The 18,134-nt window shown below is 39.5% G+C and overlaps 1 protein-coding gene across 2 annotated transcripts in view; it reads right to left on the bottom strand.

Moving 5' to 3' along the window:
* Nucleotides 1-16,402, bottom strand: part of MET (MET proto-oncogene, receptor tyrosine kinase) — a 68,726-nt gene extending 52,324 nt beyond the window's left edge. For both annotated transcript variants that reach the window (XM_009961938.2, XM_086473047.1), the window contains exons 1-2: nucleotides 15,203-16,402; nucleotides 1,034-1,225 (exon numbers count right to left, since the gene is read on the bottom strand). In XM_009961938.2, coding sequence (XP_009960240.1) covers nucleotides 1,034-1,225; nucleotides 15,203-16,402 — 1,392 coding nt within the window. The remainder of the gene's footprint in view (nucleotides 1-1,033; nucleotides 1,226-15,202) is intronic.
* Between the last annotated feature and the right edge of the window lie 1,732 nt (nucleotides 16,403-18,134).

The following is an 18,134-nucleotide window of genomic DNA, read 5'->3' as shown; positions in this document are numbered from 1 at the left end:
GATGTACATCCAGGCTGGACTCTGTGGCTGCTGGAGAAGCCAGGCTCTCCAAGGTGGTCACTGCAGGATGACAGTGCTTGAAATAAGATGGGTGAATAGAGGGAGCCCTTGGTGCTTTCAAAGTATTTTGTCTTCTGATGTTTGATATTGATTGCCAAGTTTGTAAAAGACCGCTGGCTCTATGGGTTAGATTTATTTTGTTAGTCACCTACAAAGAAGTCATGTAGTATAATCTACCTGTCTAGCTTAGTTATGTACTCAGTGGAGGGCGACAGACTTCTCAAGAGGGTGATTTACCACTTATTATGGAAAACCTGTTTTAGGACAGGAAGAATTGCTGTCCAAAAGAACAGAGTGAGACAGGAATGAGCAAGAGCCCAGAAATCTAAGATGCACTCAGAGAAACTTGAAAGTAGGTGGAGGAGGAGCTAATCTCAATTCTACAGCTGTGAGTCATAGGCTATGGGTACATTAGCAAGTAATGTGGTGCCAGAGGGGTGGATCAGTGTATAGAAACAACTAATGCTGAGGCTCATGCTTCTACATTATAAGCTGTCTTAGTATTTTACATTGAACTAGGCTTAATGTGATCCTCTAGACCAAATGACCATATGAAGTGTGTATCTGAAGCTGTTTGAAGAATCAGTCACTGTTTTGGACCTCTCTGTCCCGGCTGGGGTTGAAGCATATTTGATGTGTATCCAAGACAGAGCTTTCAGTTTAGTTTCCTTTGAATGAAATCTAGTTTGCATGGACCAAAACTGCTCTGTCAACTAAGCCAGCTGGACTAAGTGGGGATCATGGCAGAATTTGCTCCAAAACCACTGCTCCAAAACACAAAGCCCATGTAAACACTTAAAACACTGAATGCTCTATTAGGCACTTTGTTCATATTCCAGAAGCTCTATTTCACTCAGCGATTTTCAATTTTCTATTGCCCTGTTAAACTGGGGTAATACTGCTCCTCACTTTTCACCATCCTGCTAAACTCCAGTATGTTTTTTTATTGTGAAGGTGTCGTTGTAATATTTACCTGCATGAAGCGGCCCTCCGAAGTTCCCAGATTAGCAACAGTAAGGTTCCCTTTGGTGAAGACCGATATTGAAGTTAACAGGACACTGTTGAACTGGCCCATGAACAAGTCAACCCTCTGCAAAGGAGTCGTAACTTCTAAGCGATATTCATCATCTTGTGCTGTGCAGTATGAAGCATTTCTTGAAAAAGCCTGTTTGAAAATGAAGTACAGATGAGTACCGTCTTTACGAGTAGGAATAGATCTTTGTCAGAGTGAAGTCATTTAGCACAAATGCATTTAACCAAAAGTATTTTAAAATGTTTCAAACTTAATTGCTTCATCAGTTACGATGTTCCATGAGGAAGGCAATGACTTCTTAATGTGATGTGAATGTTTCTTTTAACTTTTTTTAATCCTGTCTGTTGCGACTAAGACATAGGGTCTGTCTTTAAACAGGTCATATGTGTATAAGCACATATATCAAGGTATCCTTTCTCTTAGTGACTTCCATAATGCTACTTCTCCAAGTGTCTTACAATTCCTTGACTGCAAAGCCTGCTCAGTGACACACCTGCTTGTAAAACAGTGATTCCTAGAAAATGATTCTCTAAAAACATTGCAATTTTTTAACCTTTTTTTTTTTGCATTAAAATAACAATTTCTAGTATTCTTCTACTATTATCTTTTCACCACCTTTTTCAGTGATAAGACAGAAAAGAAGAGAAAAAGATGGAGAAAGAGAAAAGGGAGATAAACCAGGAAAAATATGTTTCTGATTGTACATTTAAATGAAACTATGGGGAAGCCAGCTTTTCACAATTACTTTGGCTATTGTATTGATCATCTATGGCTCACGCACTATTTTTTTCCAATCTCTCTATGTCTTGAATGTACTGTAATAGTTGTTGCATTTGCAGGATTTTCTCTTTCAGTTTGGGAACAGAGATCACATGTTTTTAATTTTCATTGGAAAAATTCTTGAACAATACACTTTAAGTTATCTCTCAAGAAGAATATAAACTGCTGTCCTGACAATTCAATAGTAATCTATTAACTGATAATTCCATTACTATTGATACTACATCATCTGCTTTGGTGAGATCGTACAGATAATAACCATGAACCCCCTAAAGTATCTCTAACGAGTTTAAATTTGGAAGTCATCTAGCATGTTCCCACTATGACATACTTTATGAATAAACATGTAGAGAGATTATAAAGGATTTTATGGTGGTTCCCTCTGTTGAAATCAATAGAGAGCTTAGTTTTTCCTATTTTTTATTGATTCTTTGTTGTTACAAACATGTTTTTTAAAAAAATCTTTTAAAAAGCATAAATTAAACCTTTTAAAGACAGTCAGAGTCTTTCCACTAATTTCAATAGATCTGGATCATACCCTTAAAGAACATGTAGGAGTAAAATTTTATTATCTTGTTTTCTAGATTCAGATGTTTCTCCCTCAAAGTATTATGAGAAAGCAAGCACTGAATTTCTTGTTGGCTTAACTCTGGTGAATTCTGGAAAAAAACCAAGGCATTGAAAATGCTATTAACAAAATATTCAACATAATAGCTCAGTCCTTTGCTGTTGAATTGTAACATTTCTGAACTGTGCACAGCAACAGCACCGGTGGGTGAAGTTTTTTATGATCCCTAGGAGCTGCAGTCAGCACTGATGCCAGCTTTTCTCCAGGTTCCCTCTCAATTTACCTTATCATTTAGGTAAAAACCTGTGTAAGACCAAACAAGAGCAACTGATATCTCTGTGCAGTGCCTTAATGATACAGAAAGGGGGCTTCTAGATTAGATCTGATACAACAGTGACTTTACAGTTTGTTTATCCACATGCTAAAGGGTTTGCTGTATTAGCTTTGGTATTAACTGTTGGTGTGTGGTGTGTTTTGCTCAGCAGGAACTAAACTAATACTTTGTACTAGGAACACTTTAAATGTTTTTTAACCCAGTATTTGACCGGGTGACATCATCAATGGACAAATTGAGCTTTTCTTTGTTTTGGCCACCAAACAAGCTAAAAGCTTTATTCTTTTGCAGTCATATCCTACCCAGTATAAAAGTATTTCTGAGGCATCTGTGCAAAGATTACTCATACAATGAGTATGAAGAGTTGAAGTGCATAAAGATGTAAAGTTTTGATGCTTTTTGAAATAAGGTAGATTTCTGAATTTACCCAACCTGAGATCTCTGCTCTTTGCTGTAACTCCCCTTTTTTCCATAAGCAAATTACTTGGGGGAGGGATGTTTCTGTGCTAATCTTAAAAAAATACTTCCTCCTATGTAGTCATCTCAACACAGTTTGAATATCCTGACATGCCTCGTGAAACCTTGCTCAAGCTCTTTTTAACAAGTGGCTAGATTTTCCTGCTTGCCCCGACACCTTTCCTAGCTTCCCCAAAGTCAGTTCAGCCACAAAGTCAGCTCAGCCTTCCTCAGGGATGTTGTAATTTTGGGTTTCTGCCCAAGAACCTGCAGATTGTTCCACATGTGGCTTTCTTACAAAACCTGGTGCTTCATGGATTAACCATAATGTAAGGTTAGCTGTTTAAGAAATAGGAAGGCTTTGATCTTTGAGTAGAAATGCAGAGATTAAAAGGCTACTTGAAAAACTAATGAAGATTGATAACACGAAAACTTCGGCAAAGAAGCTGCTTTAAATTAACTCTTTGAAGCCTGAATCTCTCCCTCCCTCCTTCTCTCTCTGTACACATAAGTATCCATTTGGCTGTCCATGTGGAAAAATAACTGATGTCAGATGATGCACTCTGGATATTATGCCAAGTTCCAGTGACAAATCACACAACTATTGAAATGGCCGATTAGAGCACGGGTAAGTGCTTGGGTTGGGCTATATTGCTTCTCTTGTCAGCTGAGAGGTGCCAATTGTGCCTATGATTCATAGTGAGGGCTTTGTGAAGCTGGTGTAGGTGTGCCATTGGAATGCAATGAGGTGTGGGCAAGCCCTGCCTTTCAGCCCTGTGCAGAATGGTAGGAGATAACCAACTCGTATCTTATTTGTTCATAGGGGAAGTTGTGATGTTTTGGAATTCACCCTGGATTTGGTCCACAGAAGACGAACATGCCAAAAAAGTCTCTAGACGTTGTTGAGCTGGGCTATCAGGAGCTGTCACTGTTTGGCAGTTAACTGACAATTTATGTATCATATTCAGTGAGCATAAAAATAGTATTTTGGACAGAGTTGCACATTTGAAGCCAAAAGTGCAAAGTGGGGGGCAAATCTTAAAGCCACTAATGAAAATTTCAAAAAAATACCCAGTTAGGTCAGTGTCAGAACCAATCATAGACCATAGTCTCTAGTCCGAATACTAGACCCAGAGGGGGAAAAAAAACCAACCCAAAATACTTTTTGTGAGCTTTTCTGTTATTTGCAATTTGGAGAAACACTCCTCCAGGCTCGTCCTTCTAGAGCTGGCCAAGACCTGTTCTTCTTAGTTAAGTGCAATGCTCAATTAGAAAGTGATATTATGTGTAGTGTCTTAATGTTATGTTTAATGTCTTGAATAAACTAGAAATTAATGACTTAATCACTGCAGAACATCTCATACTGTCTTGTGAGTGATTTAAAGGACATCATTAAAATGAAATTTTAATTTGATAAATTGGAGAAATGGTCTGAAAGTAACTAGGTAAAATTTCCTAGTGTCAATTGTAAAATACTACAGTTAGGAAGAAGAACTCAAGTGAAAGTAGGAATAAGCACGAGCCTTATTTCCTGCTGTTTTGTTTATATGACTTTTAACTTGTCTGCTGTCAGGAATCAATTCCTAAGTATCAACTTTTGTCTTCTGCTATGGATCCCGGGAGTCTCCCTCAAAAGAAGCGGTCACCTACAAGTGCTGACAACATTTCTCCTTTGAGCATTTCTATGGCATACCATGGAGCACTGCTAAATGAGCTGGATCCTGATATCTGCAAATGGCAAAAATCCTTTTTCAGAGAAACTGCTGTGGAGTGAATGAATAGATGATGCCACATAACAAATTGATTCCCAAGATGATTAAAAACAGAGAGGGTGTATGAGTTGCTTATCTCTTCTGTTGTGGCGGTCAGTGTATTAAGATGAATAACAAAACTACAGTTTTCAGGAGTGTTGGAATCAAGCACATAATGATGAAGAATTTACATGTACAGCAAACTCTGAACAGGAAGAGTAACTGTGAGAAATGCAGAAGAACCTTATCAGATTTTCCTCTCTAAATTTTCTTGCATATTTTTAGCTAACAGTTTTGTTGTTCTGTAATACATTGGAGTTTTCTGGGTAGTTTGCAGTATTTCTCTTCAGGTGAGAAGTGCATTTGATCACTGCTTCTCTCCATGTGAAATACAAGAAATGAAATTCTGGCCCAGATAACTCAGTGAAACCAGGCTGTTGCCTGAAGAGGATGAGTGACTTGATCAACATAATGTTGGAGGTCTGCTAGAGGGCTCGGATTAGAACCCGTATTGTCTGTTTCCCAGTCCCATGTAAATAAAAGTGGGGGGCATTATAAATTTGGCCTGTCTATCATTGTTCTCTTTGAAAAGAATTACTCCTTAAATTTCATAACCCTCATAAATCTTCCCATCTGTCACATACTGGTTTTTTAATTCTGGACTCAGTTAGAGATGACTACTAAGATCCGTGTACTTACAGCTCTTTGACAAAATAGGGAGAGAAGAAAAATAACCAGGACAAACTTTCTAGTTTCTGGCACATTTACAGACTCTGTTCACTTCATGCCTTCTTCTGTCAGTTCCTTTGGCAAAGGGAGTATCTCCCTTCTCCTTTCCCACGTGCTTTCATGCCATAGCAGGTCAGAGTGAATAAAGCGTAATGGAGAAGATGAGAATTATATAAACAGATTTCTACTATGCTATCACAAAGGAATATTTTTTCCTCTGCAATTTGCAAGACTGAAAGTTTGTGAAATTGACAGAATTTTACTACTAGCAATTCTAAAGAGTCATAGTCACATTTATTGTTCTCACTACACACCACTGTCACAGGGTGTCTAAATTTTTTACAGTTATGAGCACATTCAATGATGATACATGGAAAAAATATGGACACGTTTATTTTTTGGAAGTAATTGACCAGAAAAGAATCTCTTGTGAACAAACTCCAGCACTGTAAAACAGGCAGAAGAGAAGCCAGCCAGAATTGAGGAACATGAGAAACAGAAATGCTTTGGATGTAGTATGTTGGCTTTTGCCAATACGATCAACTGTGAGTCCACTGCGAGACTTCTCACCCGCTGGGTCAGTGTAATTGCAGTGTGAGCTCCCAAAACTCACTGCTGCATTTCCAAGAGAAGCAACTGTGGGTAACTAAATAGGGTTAGCCATACATCAATACTAGTCATATGTACTGTTCAATAGCAGGCCAAATGCAAATAAATAGTGTTCCTTATTGGCACCAACAGTATATTACATACATATTCTCCCATTTCACTTCCTTTATCAAATATTATCAGCTAAGTGATTGGGTCTTTCATATTGAACTATTGCACATATTCATACTGATAGGGTCAGTAAGTCCTTGGAAAGAGGTATCCCAAATGGACGAATCTGCTATTATTTGCAGTAGGGACTGCATGGAAGCCAGACTAGAGCAGTCTGCTGGGAAAATGCAGTGTGTAACCCACCTGCTGCTCTCACAGCCCAGAAAGACAGCTAATTTCCATGTTAATGTGGCAGTGATAGGTACTAGGTATGCTGAATTTTTCTTTCTTCTTCAAGCCCTATTTTGTCAAACAACTGACTTATTCTTCCCAAGAACTCCAGAACTCAGAAGTCTCATCACAAGAGAAAAGTATTTGAAAACACAGTATGCAAAATGCTATGTGTTTTGTAAAACACACTTCTGCACAGTATCACCAGACATCATTATCAAGCACTTCTTGTAATCCTAAGGAAGGGAAAAACAAATAATAAACAGAACAGCTCAATTTTGCCAGTGGACACAAATTTACGTGCTAAACAATTCCCATAGAAGCAGATCCACCATGCTTCCAGTCTCTTCTTAACCAGAGAAAGACACCTTGAGTGTGTAGGTGCTGTGAACTTAGTCCAGCATTCGCGGACAACTGCACATACCTGGGGCAGAGGACTGGGTTCTCCTGTTTCTAAGAACTTCTGCGGGGGCACTGAAGCTTTACTCTAAAGGTAAAAGAGCTTTTTGCTCTTTTTGTTTTAAACAAAGAATTGTTTCCCTCTTCTCCCTTCCTCCTCTTCCCAATATTCCTCATGTATTTGAAAGCAGTTCAAAGATTTTATTTTTTATAAAATACAAGAGAAGTATGTTCCCTTTCTGAGAATAAACTTTTCAAATCTCAGCTGTGAAGTAGAAGACTTGAAGAAAAAGCAAGCAACTGGAAACAGTCCTTTAAGATGGAAACAATCAAGCAATCCTAAACTATGCAGTGGCCACTACTATGTGTCACTACTGCCTGGAGATGGTCTGAGTTATGCAGGAAACCAACCTTTCAAAATACTTCTTGTTGCAAAATAAGGAACAATTTAGAAGGAATTACTGAGAGATTAACTACCTTTAAGCTACACTTCCAACTTCTGGAACTCACTGAAGTCGATGGAAAGATTACACAAATTTGTATGGCCCCTAGAGAAAGGGAAAGTTTTTCAACAACTCCATTGATACACAGTATCATCCCACTAACTCTTGTTGCTTTGATCCACTTCACTGCTGAAATGAGAGGGGGGAAGGAAGTTACTGTACTGATGCTCCACTTAAGGTAATAGGTAAAAAGACATCTACGTTAAATGTAATTAGTTAATACAAATTAAGATGATTACATGTTCTATTGTCAAGATCATTCAAAGGGTTATTTGCTTTTGTCATTGAACAGTGCTGCATTAGTTCTCATAATCTGTTTAGTGCATTAGCACTAAGTAAATCCTATTGATTCAGCAGATAAAATGGACCTAAGTAATCTTTGTATTTTGCTGATTTCCCTTATATTAATTTAACATCTAACTGAGTATACAGATTATCAAAACAGAGGTGTTGACTAATTACACATTTTGAAGAAATAAAATAATGCATTGCAGATGTTGTGTTGATAAAAGCAGTTTTGCTGTACATTTGTAGTGTACATCAGGTGCATTTTTCATAGAAGTCCTTATTTACATGGAAGCTGTGATGAAATAGAAAAGCTGTGAATTCCAAATAGACCAGTTATCCTAAGATAATGCTGAGTGTGGAGACCTTCTTCCAAGATAACATTGCACAACAACTGCGTGTCTAGCCAAAACAGTGGTGCAAGAGATGTGTGGGATAGGAAGGAGTTCAGAAAATAGAAGAAAATCATGCAATTTGCCCTAATTTCCACAGGCTGTGTTTAAAAGCAGGGTAACATCTGCCTTAAGAAAAAGAAGCTGTCATTATCACTTCCCCCAGGATCATTCCTCCTCTAACATTCCATTGTTTTCAGCCACTTCACAGGGAGTGCAAGTAATATTTCTTTGTGACCTACACTTGCTTTCTGAACCATTTATGCCATGGATCTTCTTGCTTAGCAGTATTTTTTTAATTTACTGTGGGATTTGACTCTGGTTTTACTTGTGTGTTTGGAAATGAGGAGTAATTCCACTCTGATGCAAAAATTGTCTGAGATCAAAAACCCACATGCCACCTAGAAAGTTCAAGTAACACAATACTCTCCTGGCTAATAATTACCTACTGTTGCTCTAGTGAGCAATAATGACGGCAATATGTGGTCCTGAGTCAGAACAAGTAGAGTAAGTACAGAAACTGCTGAGGTAAGGTTGGTGCTGAGTGAGCTGAAAGGCAGATGTCTGCTTTGTCAGGATTTATATGTCTCTCCATTGCTTGGCAGCAGAACCTGAGGAAAATTCATTGCTTACTTAGATGTCTCAACTACCTAACAAAGCCAGGTGGGATGAATCCAGGCCTTAGATCTGCATGCAGTGCACTGCAGAATCAGCTTCTCTTTCTTTGGAACACAGAATTGTTTATAAAGAACCCCAAGCAGATCTTTCAGGAGGGGTTGACACGGTCCCACTGCAGAATAGCCATCAGCAGACTAGACAGGAACTTAACCTGGGGCAAAGGAGCCTTAGAATTTGGTCTGAGCCCAGGAAAAGAGGCTTAGATCTGAGTATTATAGATCTCTACTCAGTGTGCTTAATGTTACATACCTGCTAGTCTACATTTTGGACATCCCTTCTTGTGGGACTGTAAAGGTTCTCAAATTTGCAAGGTTATATAGGATAAGAAAATTATTCTTTGCCCAGTTCTAGTCTTTAGAGTTATTTAAGGGCCTTCAGAAACTGTGAGACATAGAAAACACATGACCAGATAGCCATGTTAAAAAACAGAAATTACGTTCTGCCTAAAATGATTTCTGTGCAATCCCAGAGAAAATCAGCAGTGTCAACTCTTCCACACTAATAACCAATAGGGAACCGTCCCTTCAGTGGAAGAATTGGATTAAAATGTCTGGAAATGGAATTCTGTTAGCAACTCTGGCTGATAAAGCAGTGCCCTTTGCAGAAAACGGTAGCTTAACTGATACCACTTTTTCACAGAGAAATCCAACTTTCATCAAGAAGAAGATAAAACACCAGGCAGCAGCACTGGGAGGCAGAGACAGGCCCCTAACAGGACATCAGGAAAGGGATGTTTTTGCAGCACTCGAGGACTAACTGGTCAGCCCCAAACTCCATAGGTCCTGGGGCTCGGAAGAGTCTGCAAAGATATCTACCACTTGGGGTGGTGCGGTACTTTCCAAAGAAACTCCCTGACCTGCCCTTTTCCTCGCCTTGCCTTTTTCTTGGGAACTTCCTTGTGACGGTGTCCACGTGGTTGGTCCCAGGGACAGAACAGCACTTCACCTCTGTAGTTATGTGTCTGCTGAATCTGGCCCAGCCTAAGATAACCATACCCATATCTATGCTCATACCATACTCTCTACACACTCATACCCATATTCCTACCCGTACGTGTACCCATACCCATGCCTCCCTCATATGCAGCTTAACTGGAGTTCAGGCTCTTCCTGCAATCCCTTACGCCACGCTGTTTGCCCCAGTCAGGTCTTGCATGGCCAACTGGGCAGATGGCCACGTACCTAATGGTGGAGGGGAGCTGGGTGGTGAGCACACCCTGCCTTGCACTCCACTGTACAGGGCACAACAGGGATCCTTGGGGAACCACCCGGCATTTCGGCAGACAGGCAGTGAGCACAGAACAGGAATGTGGATGCAGCCTGTCACCTTACTAGTATGGTTTAAGCCTGTTTTAAAGGGTGTCAGTGCACATTGCCCATCACCCAGCCCTTCTTCGTTTATTCTTCTGAGACATCAGAACACCATAGAGAAGCTTGCACAAAATCTGTACGGATGGAAGCAGGCTTTGTGCCCAGGCAGACTGCTGTATGCCATATAGCATTTCCAGAGGAATAAATGACTGAACCAATCCAACGGATTCTGGTGCCTGACTTTTAGGGAAAATATTCAGGCACATTCTACTCACAATATAAAAAACATTTCCTCCATACTGTGAGAGTAGCTAAATAAGCCACATCAACCCTTCCTAATCAGAGAGATGTGGTGTTATTTTTAAACCTGCCAAAAAATGTTAAGCCAAATGGTGTGGGACATTACAGTTATGGGGCCTCAAAAGAGTTATTTGTCTCTGTTTATTTTATTAAATATTCCTAGACATACCCTTAGGATGACAGATCAATAAGTGCCTTTGCGGTTTCCTGATAGAAGGCAGCAATTATTTGCTTCCATTACAATATAAGCATAACCCAATTTTACTCATCTATCATGTGTGTAATGGTAATAAAGAAGTATCACCATGTGTTTATTTTACTGTCACTTTATCTTTTGTTTTGGTGATCTTCTGTTTTCATTTCACATTCTTCCAACTGTTTGTGCCTTTCATTCAACAGGAGTTATGACCAGTTTGTCTTGCTTTAGGACACTTGGGAATACAGTGGCAAAAGCCTGTCTATGGTTTCTCTTTTCCTGTAAGGTGAATGGAGTACTTTAGGTTTTCACCTGAACTTACCTGTAGAAGAAACAAAGCCACAGGATCTTTACAGAGCTGAATTTGGATTTCATTTTCAGAGGTGCTTTTCCATGGAAGTCAATAGTGACTGAAATTAGGTATCAGAGGTCAATTTGGCTCACAATTGTTTAGCACATAAGAGGCACAGAAAGCCTAAAAAAAGCCCATAAGATCAGGATCTAAATAATGACAATTGAAATGTATAGTTCAGATTGCCAAGGCTAAACTCAACCCGTCTTCCTCACTTGGAGAATCACAAGTTATCCACGATAGAGGTGCACACTATTTCACTGTCTGCAAATGAAGTAAGCAGCATTTGTGTCCTCATGTAAGTACTCTGCTTTGAGAAGTACCACACCAGGGCTGATAGTGACTAATTGTGACCAAATAAACTCTGCTAAAAGCCTACATCCAGTTTTCTCCTCATTGTGGGTGAGGAGATTCCTGAACAGTGATTCAAAACCCTCCACAGCAGCTACCTCTCAGATATCTTCATCCTGACTCGGGCAATAAAACCCCTTTACTATGACTTCAAATTTTTCTTTTAATTCAAAGCCAGTTCTGTTTCCTCCTTGCTGTCATTGAAGTGACAGCCAGCTCTTCACTGAAGGAAATTATTAGGAAGTGCTAACGGGTCACAGCTCCGCTGAGGTACATCTGATATCAATCAGATGCGCCGTGGGATTAACTTTTCGCAACCCTGACTTCAGTGAGCCCAGGCTTTGGCTTAATATGTATTTCAATTAAACACAACTGGAAATGTTTTATCTTTGTTTTATAAAGTTTTCCATGAGCACTGGAATAAGTGAAGGACAGTTGTGTCTGGATTTATATTTTGTGGTTGGTTGACTTTGCTGTCCAACCAAGCTCTGACGGAGACTTTTCCCATGGGTGAGCAATACCTGCTTTGGTCCCTTCTGATGTTTATAAAGGGGCTCCTTAAGCTTCATTGGTTTCCATAGCCTGAGCATATATTGGATCTCTCTCTGGATTCACATCTTTAAAATTTCTTATTGTTCAGGTTGTCAGGACAGCTAACATAAAGACAGGCATACAATAGCATGACCACATAAACTTCATTCCTTTAGGAAACAAGGCTAGAAACGAACAAATTTTGTCAACCACACCAAGATGAGTTGAAGCATTTTTTTTTTTAAATGCTTAAAATCTAAGAAGAATGAGTTGAGGAAGTGTTTTGGATGTTTTATTCTGGTTTATTTTGGTCTAATTCTACTTTTAGCAGCCTCAGACTAAACAGTCCTGAGGGACAGCCACTTAAAAAGATGGACTACCCAAAGTCCAACAAAATTATGTACAATTGTCTTGTGGGACTTTTTTGGATAACATGAAATGGCCTTCATCAATCAGACTCTAACTGTAAATTATCAGATAGCACTTCCTTGCAAACATTGCTAAAGGCTCATTTTTCTTTTTAACACTGAAGTTAGTGGTATACCATATTCACTGCTGTACTGTTTTCACTGTCCTATGACTTAATCTCACAGTGGTCAGTGCCTTTCACTTGCATCAGTGGTCTGTGGCTTCATTCTCTCAACATCAAAGAGAAAGATCATCTTGGCTACATTACAAAAAGCAAGTTTTGAAATTTGCCAAAATAAACCGTGACAAACTCTCACAGTTTATAAAAGCTTTCTTTTAAGTTGAAGGTGACTTACAAAAGGGGAAAAATAGGTTATGCCCTCATGTATGCTTTTATAATGTACAAAAAAGGGCCTAAGAGGAGTTGAGGGGTTTGGGACTCTTTAAAATTATTATCTCCAGCAAAATCAAGGAAGACCAGACTTGACATTCCTGTCACAAGCATAAGAAATAATGTGCTTTCCTTCTTCTGCCTGCTCCTTCCTTTCCTTCACCTTCCAACCCTGCAAGTCTATTTTACGCACCTGAGAAAAACAGGTGTATAAAGGATGCTTGGCAAACTCTTGCCAATCTTTTTGACCAATTGAAACCCGAAAAAACTCACAGGACACTTTTCATTGGAGCCTTAATGAGTCCTCTGGAATAAAGCAAAGGAAATGGAATGGCAAAGCTTGACAGTCTTGATATTTCAGTATTAAGCAAACAATCAGGACAAAAACTTCTGACTGCCTTTATGCCATTTAAAGGAACCACAAGAAATCACAGAAACATTTTTATCAATTTAATGTACCAGAAATCAGAGTTCTGATGACATTTCTTGAAAATGGGCAACTACAATAAACCGTCTGCAGTATAAGACATTCAGTTCTGATATGCAAAGCAGCAGCAGACTCTGGAAAAGCTTTTGAAGCAGGAAAGTACTTCCCAGCATGTGAAAAGTGGCAAATTATTCTGTCAATATTTTAATGGTATACTTTGCCATGAAAAGATCACCTTATGAAACAGGTGTATAGGCAAGTACAGAATGAGATAAGTTAAAGGCCACAAGCTTTAAAGACAGTCACTCACAAATAAAATACCCCAGGAATAAGGAAAAAAAGTACTTTCAGAGAACAATGTTCATTGTTAAAAATGAACTGAAAATGAAAAAAAAAAAAAAAAAAAAAAAGATGTTAAGACCTGAAATGAAAAATTAGGACAGCAATAACACCGTGAAGAAAGATAAGAAGTTACTCTGCTGAACGTTTGGTAACTTGCTTGTAGTTCCTGAACATTGCCTTTCCCCCCCAAAAAAAACTGGAATAAAATGCTACATCGTTTGTGGCTGCTGTATCAGCATCTGCTGGCAATGCCTACATCTGTGTTGAACACCTGGAGCCTGCGATAAGCAGGTGTCCTGCGAATGCCAAGGCTGTTGTGGTGATGCTCAGACTGGGTTGCACCCACCTCTGAGTGCATTCCCGCTACTGGGGAGAAGCCACACCAGCTCTACAACGGATGCTTCTCCCCAGGCCACCCTGCCTCACCCCTGGCAGTGTCAAGCAGCCCTTCTCTTTCATGCAAGAGGCTCCCACCTTCAACCAGGGCATGTGACAGCACCCTGTCCTGATGCCCTGTGCTGGGCAGCCATGCTGAGGAGGGCTCTGGTGGTACTGGGATTCCTGCCCTTACCCTGAGCCATTCCAACAATGGCACATGATAGATTCCATCCATCTCCAAATGCAGGTTGAGGTGTCGCTCTGTCCTTACACAGGGCTCACCTTGTCTTGTGAGGCTGAGCAGAGCCCCATCATAATAGCTCTGGCCCTGCCTTCTGGTAGAGGACAGTGTGCCACCTCTGAGCTCCAGTTTTCATGTATTTGAGAAAAGAAAGCTCCCCTGAAAGGACGTTTAAGGCCCTGCTGCATAGGCAGGTACAATTCAAAGCTCCTAATGTTTCATGTTTCAAAATAAATATTAAAAGTACCCGATTACCAGATTCTGTATTTCCTTTACAAGAGCTGACACCGGGACAGAGGCTGGCCAGAAGGGAAGAAATTTTTTGTGCTTCCTTCACTCACAATATTTCAGATAGTTAGAGAGCAGCAACCATCTGAACACACGGTGTACTGAAAGGCAACCCTCCCATCTGAGACTACTGGTGTCCTCATTCAGACATACTTTTCATAGGCACTTCTTTCATTAAGAAAAATGATTTCAGTGGGACTGTTTCTGTATCAAGCATGACTAACTGTATTACAATCTGGCTCTTCATGGCATGTTCCAAACCAGCTCTTTCATTTTGTTTCTAAGGAGGGCAGTGATTCAGCATTAACATAGTTTAAAATATGAGTGATATTTTCAGGGACTCCTCAGTGCACATGGATAGAAATGTTAATGAATACTTTTTTGAAATATTAGAAGAAATAACTGCCTAAATGTTGCATTTATCTGCATCACAGTCTCTCAAGAAAACCAATTACTTACAAATTAAAAAAAAAAAAAAAAAAAAGGGATTTTTTTCTCCCCAGTTCCACTGGTTCTACAGTTTTTCAGCACTGTAAGGACCTCGGTGATTTTCATATTGAATTTACAGGAACTAATCCTTAAAGACATGAACCATCAGCCATGATAAGTAATCTGAAATGATCAGGGACTTACATCTTGTAACTGAAACTGAGGGGAGGGCTACCTGGTGATAGAGTAGGCAAAGAAAGAATGAGAGACCCAAAATGTAACAAATTAATTGTCGCTTACCCTGTTCAAGCAGTATTTGCTCTCTTTGCCATAAAAGTGCTGGAGACATTTCATGTTCTGCTTGTCAACAATCTTATTGAAGAACTCATTGATGGTTCGCACGGAGACGGCACAGACAGCAGATCTGTTGGTTGGTTCAGAAGAGTCTGGTTTGCTTTGTGCAAAAACACCGTAGAGAATATCATCGTTCAACCCAAGGCCCATTTCGTGGGCTAGAGCTGCACCTGGCTTGCTTACGTAGGCAGCTTGCAAAATGTTGAATACCTCCTTTCGGATGGACCTCTTTCTCCGCTTTTCAGTAAAAATACATTCAAGAGGCATTTCCATGTAAGAACGCATCTCTGAGTCTAAAGTGCAGAAACGGATAATTCGAGTATGAAAAGCTTGAGAGTCGAGAGATTCTCTCTGCACAGTCAGAAAATAGACAAAGTGATCATTTTCGAAGGCATGGACATACCTAATGGGATATGAGTCACGGAACTGAGGCAGGATATCTATATAAGACTGATCTGTGAGAAATTCAAAACCATCCTGGGTTTCTTTTAACCTTCTAACCGATATTGAATGCAGCACATGGGGAGGTTGAAATGTAGATGTCACAGTATTTCCAACAAAGAAGTTGACAAACCTGTCTTTTTCGGTCACCAAAACTTTGGTTCCTAAAGTACTTACAACACAGTCAGGACAATTATCTGCTTCTCCGTCCACCCGGGGTGAATACATGCAGTGCACCTCGCTTTCAATATCAGCAGGGTTGTCAGGGTGAAGGATGTGACGGTGGCAGATGCCTCCGGACACACTACCACAGCTGATGAGCTGATCATCATAGTAAGTTTCTAAGAGCAGTGCCATGTTGACATTATCCTTCCATACACTGTTAGATAAATTGGCTTTATCTTTGCAGTCTTCGCATGGCGCACAGTCAGGGTTCTCCAGAATGGGCCCAGTCTTGTACACAGAAATGTTCTGCAGAGTTTCATTTAGCACATAAATCTTATTGACTGCTCCAATATAAACGTGATGCTTGTATAAAACTACATTCTGAATCGGTGTTTCTGCGATGAAGTTAGGAAGATCATATTTTACACTCAAATTCATCTCTGATTTTTTAGCTGCTTCTTTGCATTGCCCATGGCTCCTCTGCAGCAAGGCAAACAGGAATATGATAAACCCAGAAGGATATGCAGTAAAAGGCTTCATTGTCAGAGATTTAATCTGTCAAAATATATTTAAGGAAAGGGTGGTTATATTTCATACACTAAAACATCAGTTTATCAGTCAAAAGAAATACGTTTCTAGGCTGCATGTATTAACTGAACTATTTCAGTTTAAGAAAGTGTCATGATCTTGCTTAGTGTCATTAATAATCTTGTGCTAGAAACTGCTATGATTACTGTTCTTCATGGTTACCCACTTCACTGCTTTTAGAAGAGAAGGATTTTCTTCTGATGAATTTTGCAAGACCCCTCAGTGTGTTGTACAGCAGCGGAACAGAGATGACTGCTTTCACATTGGCATTAAACCAGCTGACTGATACAGTTTAGAGCAAGATGGTGCACAGGTAGCTGAAAGCAAATCTCAAGACACTCAGGACACAACTGCACACAAAGCAGTTGTAATACTTCAGTTTGTGGATATAAGGTATTTGGCAAGTTCCTCATGAGGCTGAGCTGGTTCTTAGCACAGCTGCTCAAAAATGAGAAATAGAAAAGACATGAAATAATGTGAAGAGATGAGCTGGAAGTGGGCTTCTCTTTTATTCCGTTGACATTTTTGAACAACCAAGGAAGAGAATTTTCTCCACCAGACCAAAGGAAGAAAACCCTCTCCCTCCAGCTCCCCAAATCACTGTCTTTCATAAGGGTCTGGTTTGGAAAAAAGATTGGTTTTTTTCAGCCAGCTCTGCTTCTTGGAATAGTCATTTCCCTAGCGTTGACAAGGTTTTGTAATATACTGTTAGAATATTTTACGCATCATGTGGTGCCTGGCATGTGCAAGTTTTATTTTAGGCCTTGTACCACAGCAGTAAGTCACTCTGGTGAACCTTTACAAGATACAGGCATATCACTGTATTGTAAACAAAGGGATATCAAGTGACCTACAGCCATTAACTGATGAAATCAAACAACCTAGCACTTTTCTTTTTTTTTCACTTCTCCACACAATTGTTTGATGTGGCTTGAAAAACCAAAGGCAGATGACTAGTGTGATATTTCACCCCCTCAGAAGATCAATTAAATGAACTGTGGTTATGAGCGTTTCGGTGCAGTGTCCACACTATGCCCTGTCACACTAGACATTTTCTGTTAAAGTCATGACACAGTTGTTAAGTCAAATTTAGCTTCTTCATGGAGAAAACAATTATGCATTCTAACAGCAATATGATCACATACTTCGGGAAAATACTTGTAGTTTGGCTATAGATAAGCAATTGTTGCTAATCAAGAAATGCTTATGAACACTGAAAGAATTTAAAATAGACAACCTTGAAAATGACAAACTAATAATAGGAATCTGTACTGACTTTTTGTTTCATTAAGACTTTAAGCAAAATTAAAAGATGACTATAGACCAGAGCTGTTTCAACTGTGTATAAATTCAGTGTTTTCACTAGATTTATGAAAACAATCCATCAACGATTCTCCTGCATTCCTTGTGACATCCTATTTCAGTGCCCACTGAACTCTTTCTGTGGCTTACCTCATTAATTACACAAAATAATAGGCTTTGGAAATATAGAATTGTTCTTCCTCCCTGTTATCTGATAAGAAATATGACCAAGAGCTGAGGATAAAAATCAGAAACACAGGCTATTTGCAAGTATTAGCTGGTACGAACAAGTCACACTTGTGGTATTGAGAATTTAAGATCTTCCTTCAAATCAACAACATTTTCTGATATTAATTAGTGATAACAGAATCCTGGAAACAAA

This window comes from Leptosomus discolor, chromosome 1, assembly GCF_034619465.1.
Source record: "Leptosomus discolor isolate bLepDis1 chromosome 1, bLepDis1.hap2, whole genome shotgun sequence".
In the NCBI taxonomy this organism is placed as follows: domain Eukaryota; kingdom Metazoa; phylum Chordata; class Aves; order Leptosomiformes; family Leptosomidae; genus Leptosomus; species Leptosomus discolor.
This window is presented reverse-complemented; position numbering and strand designations above follow the sequence as displayed.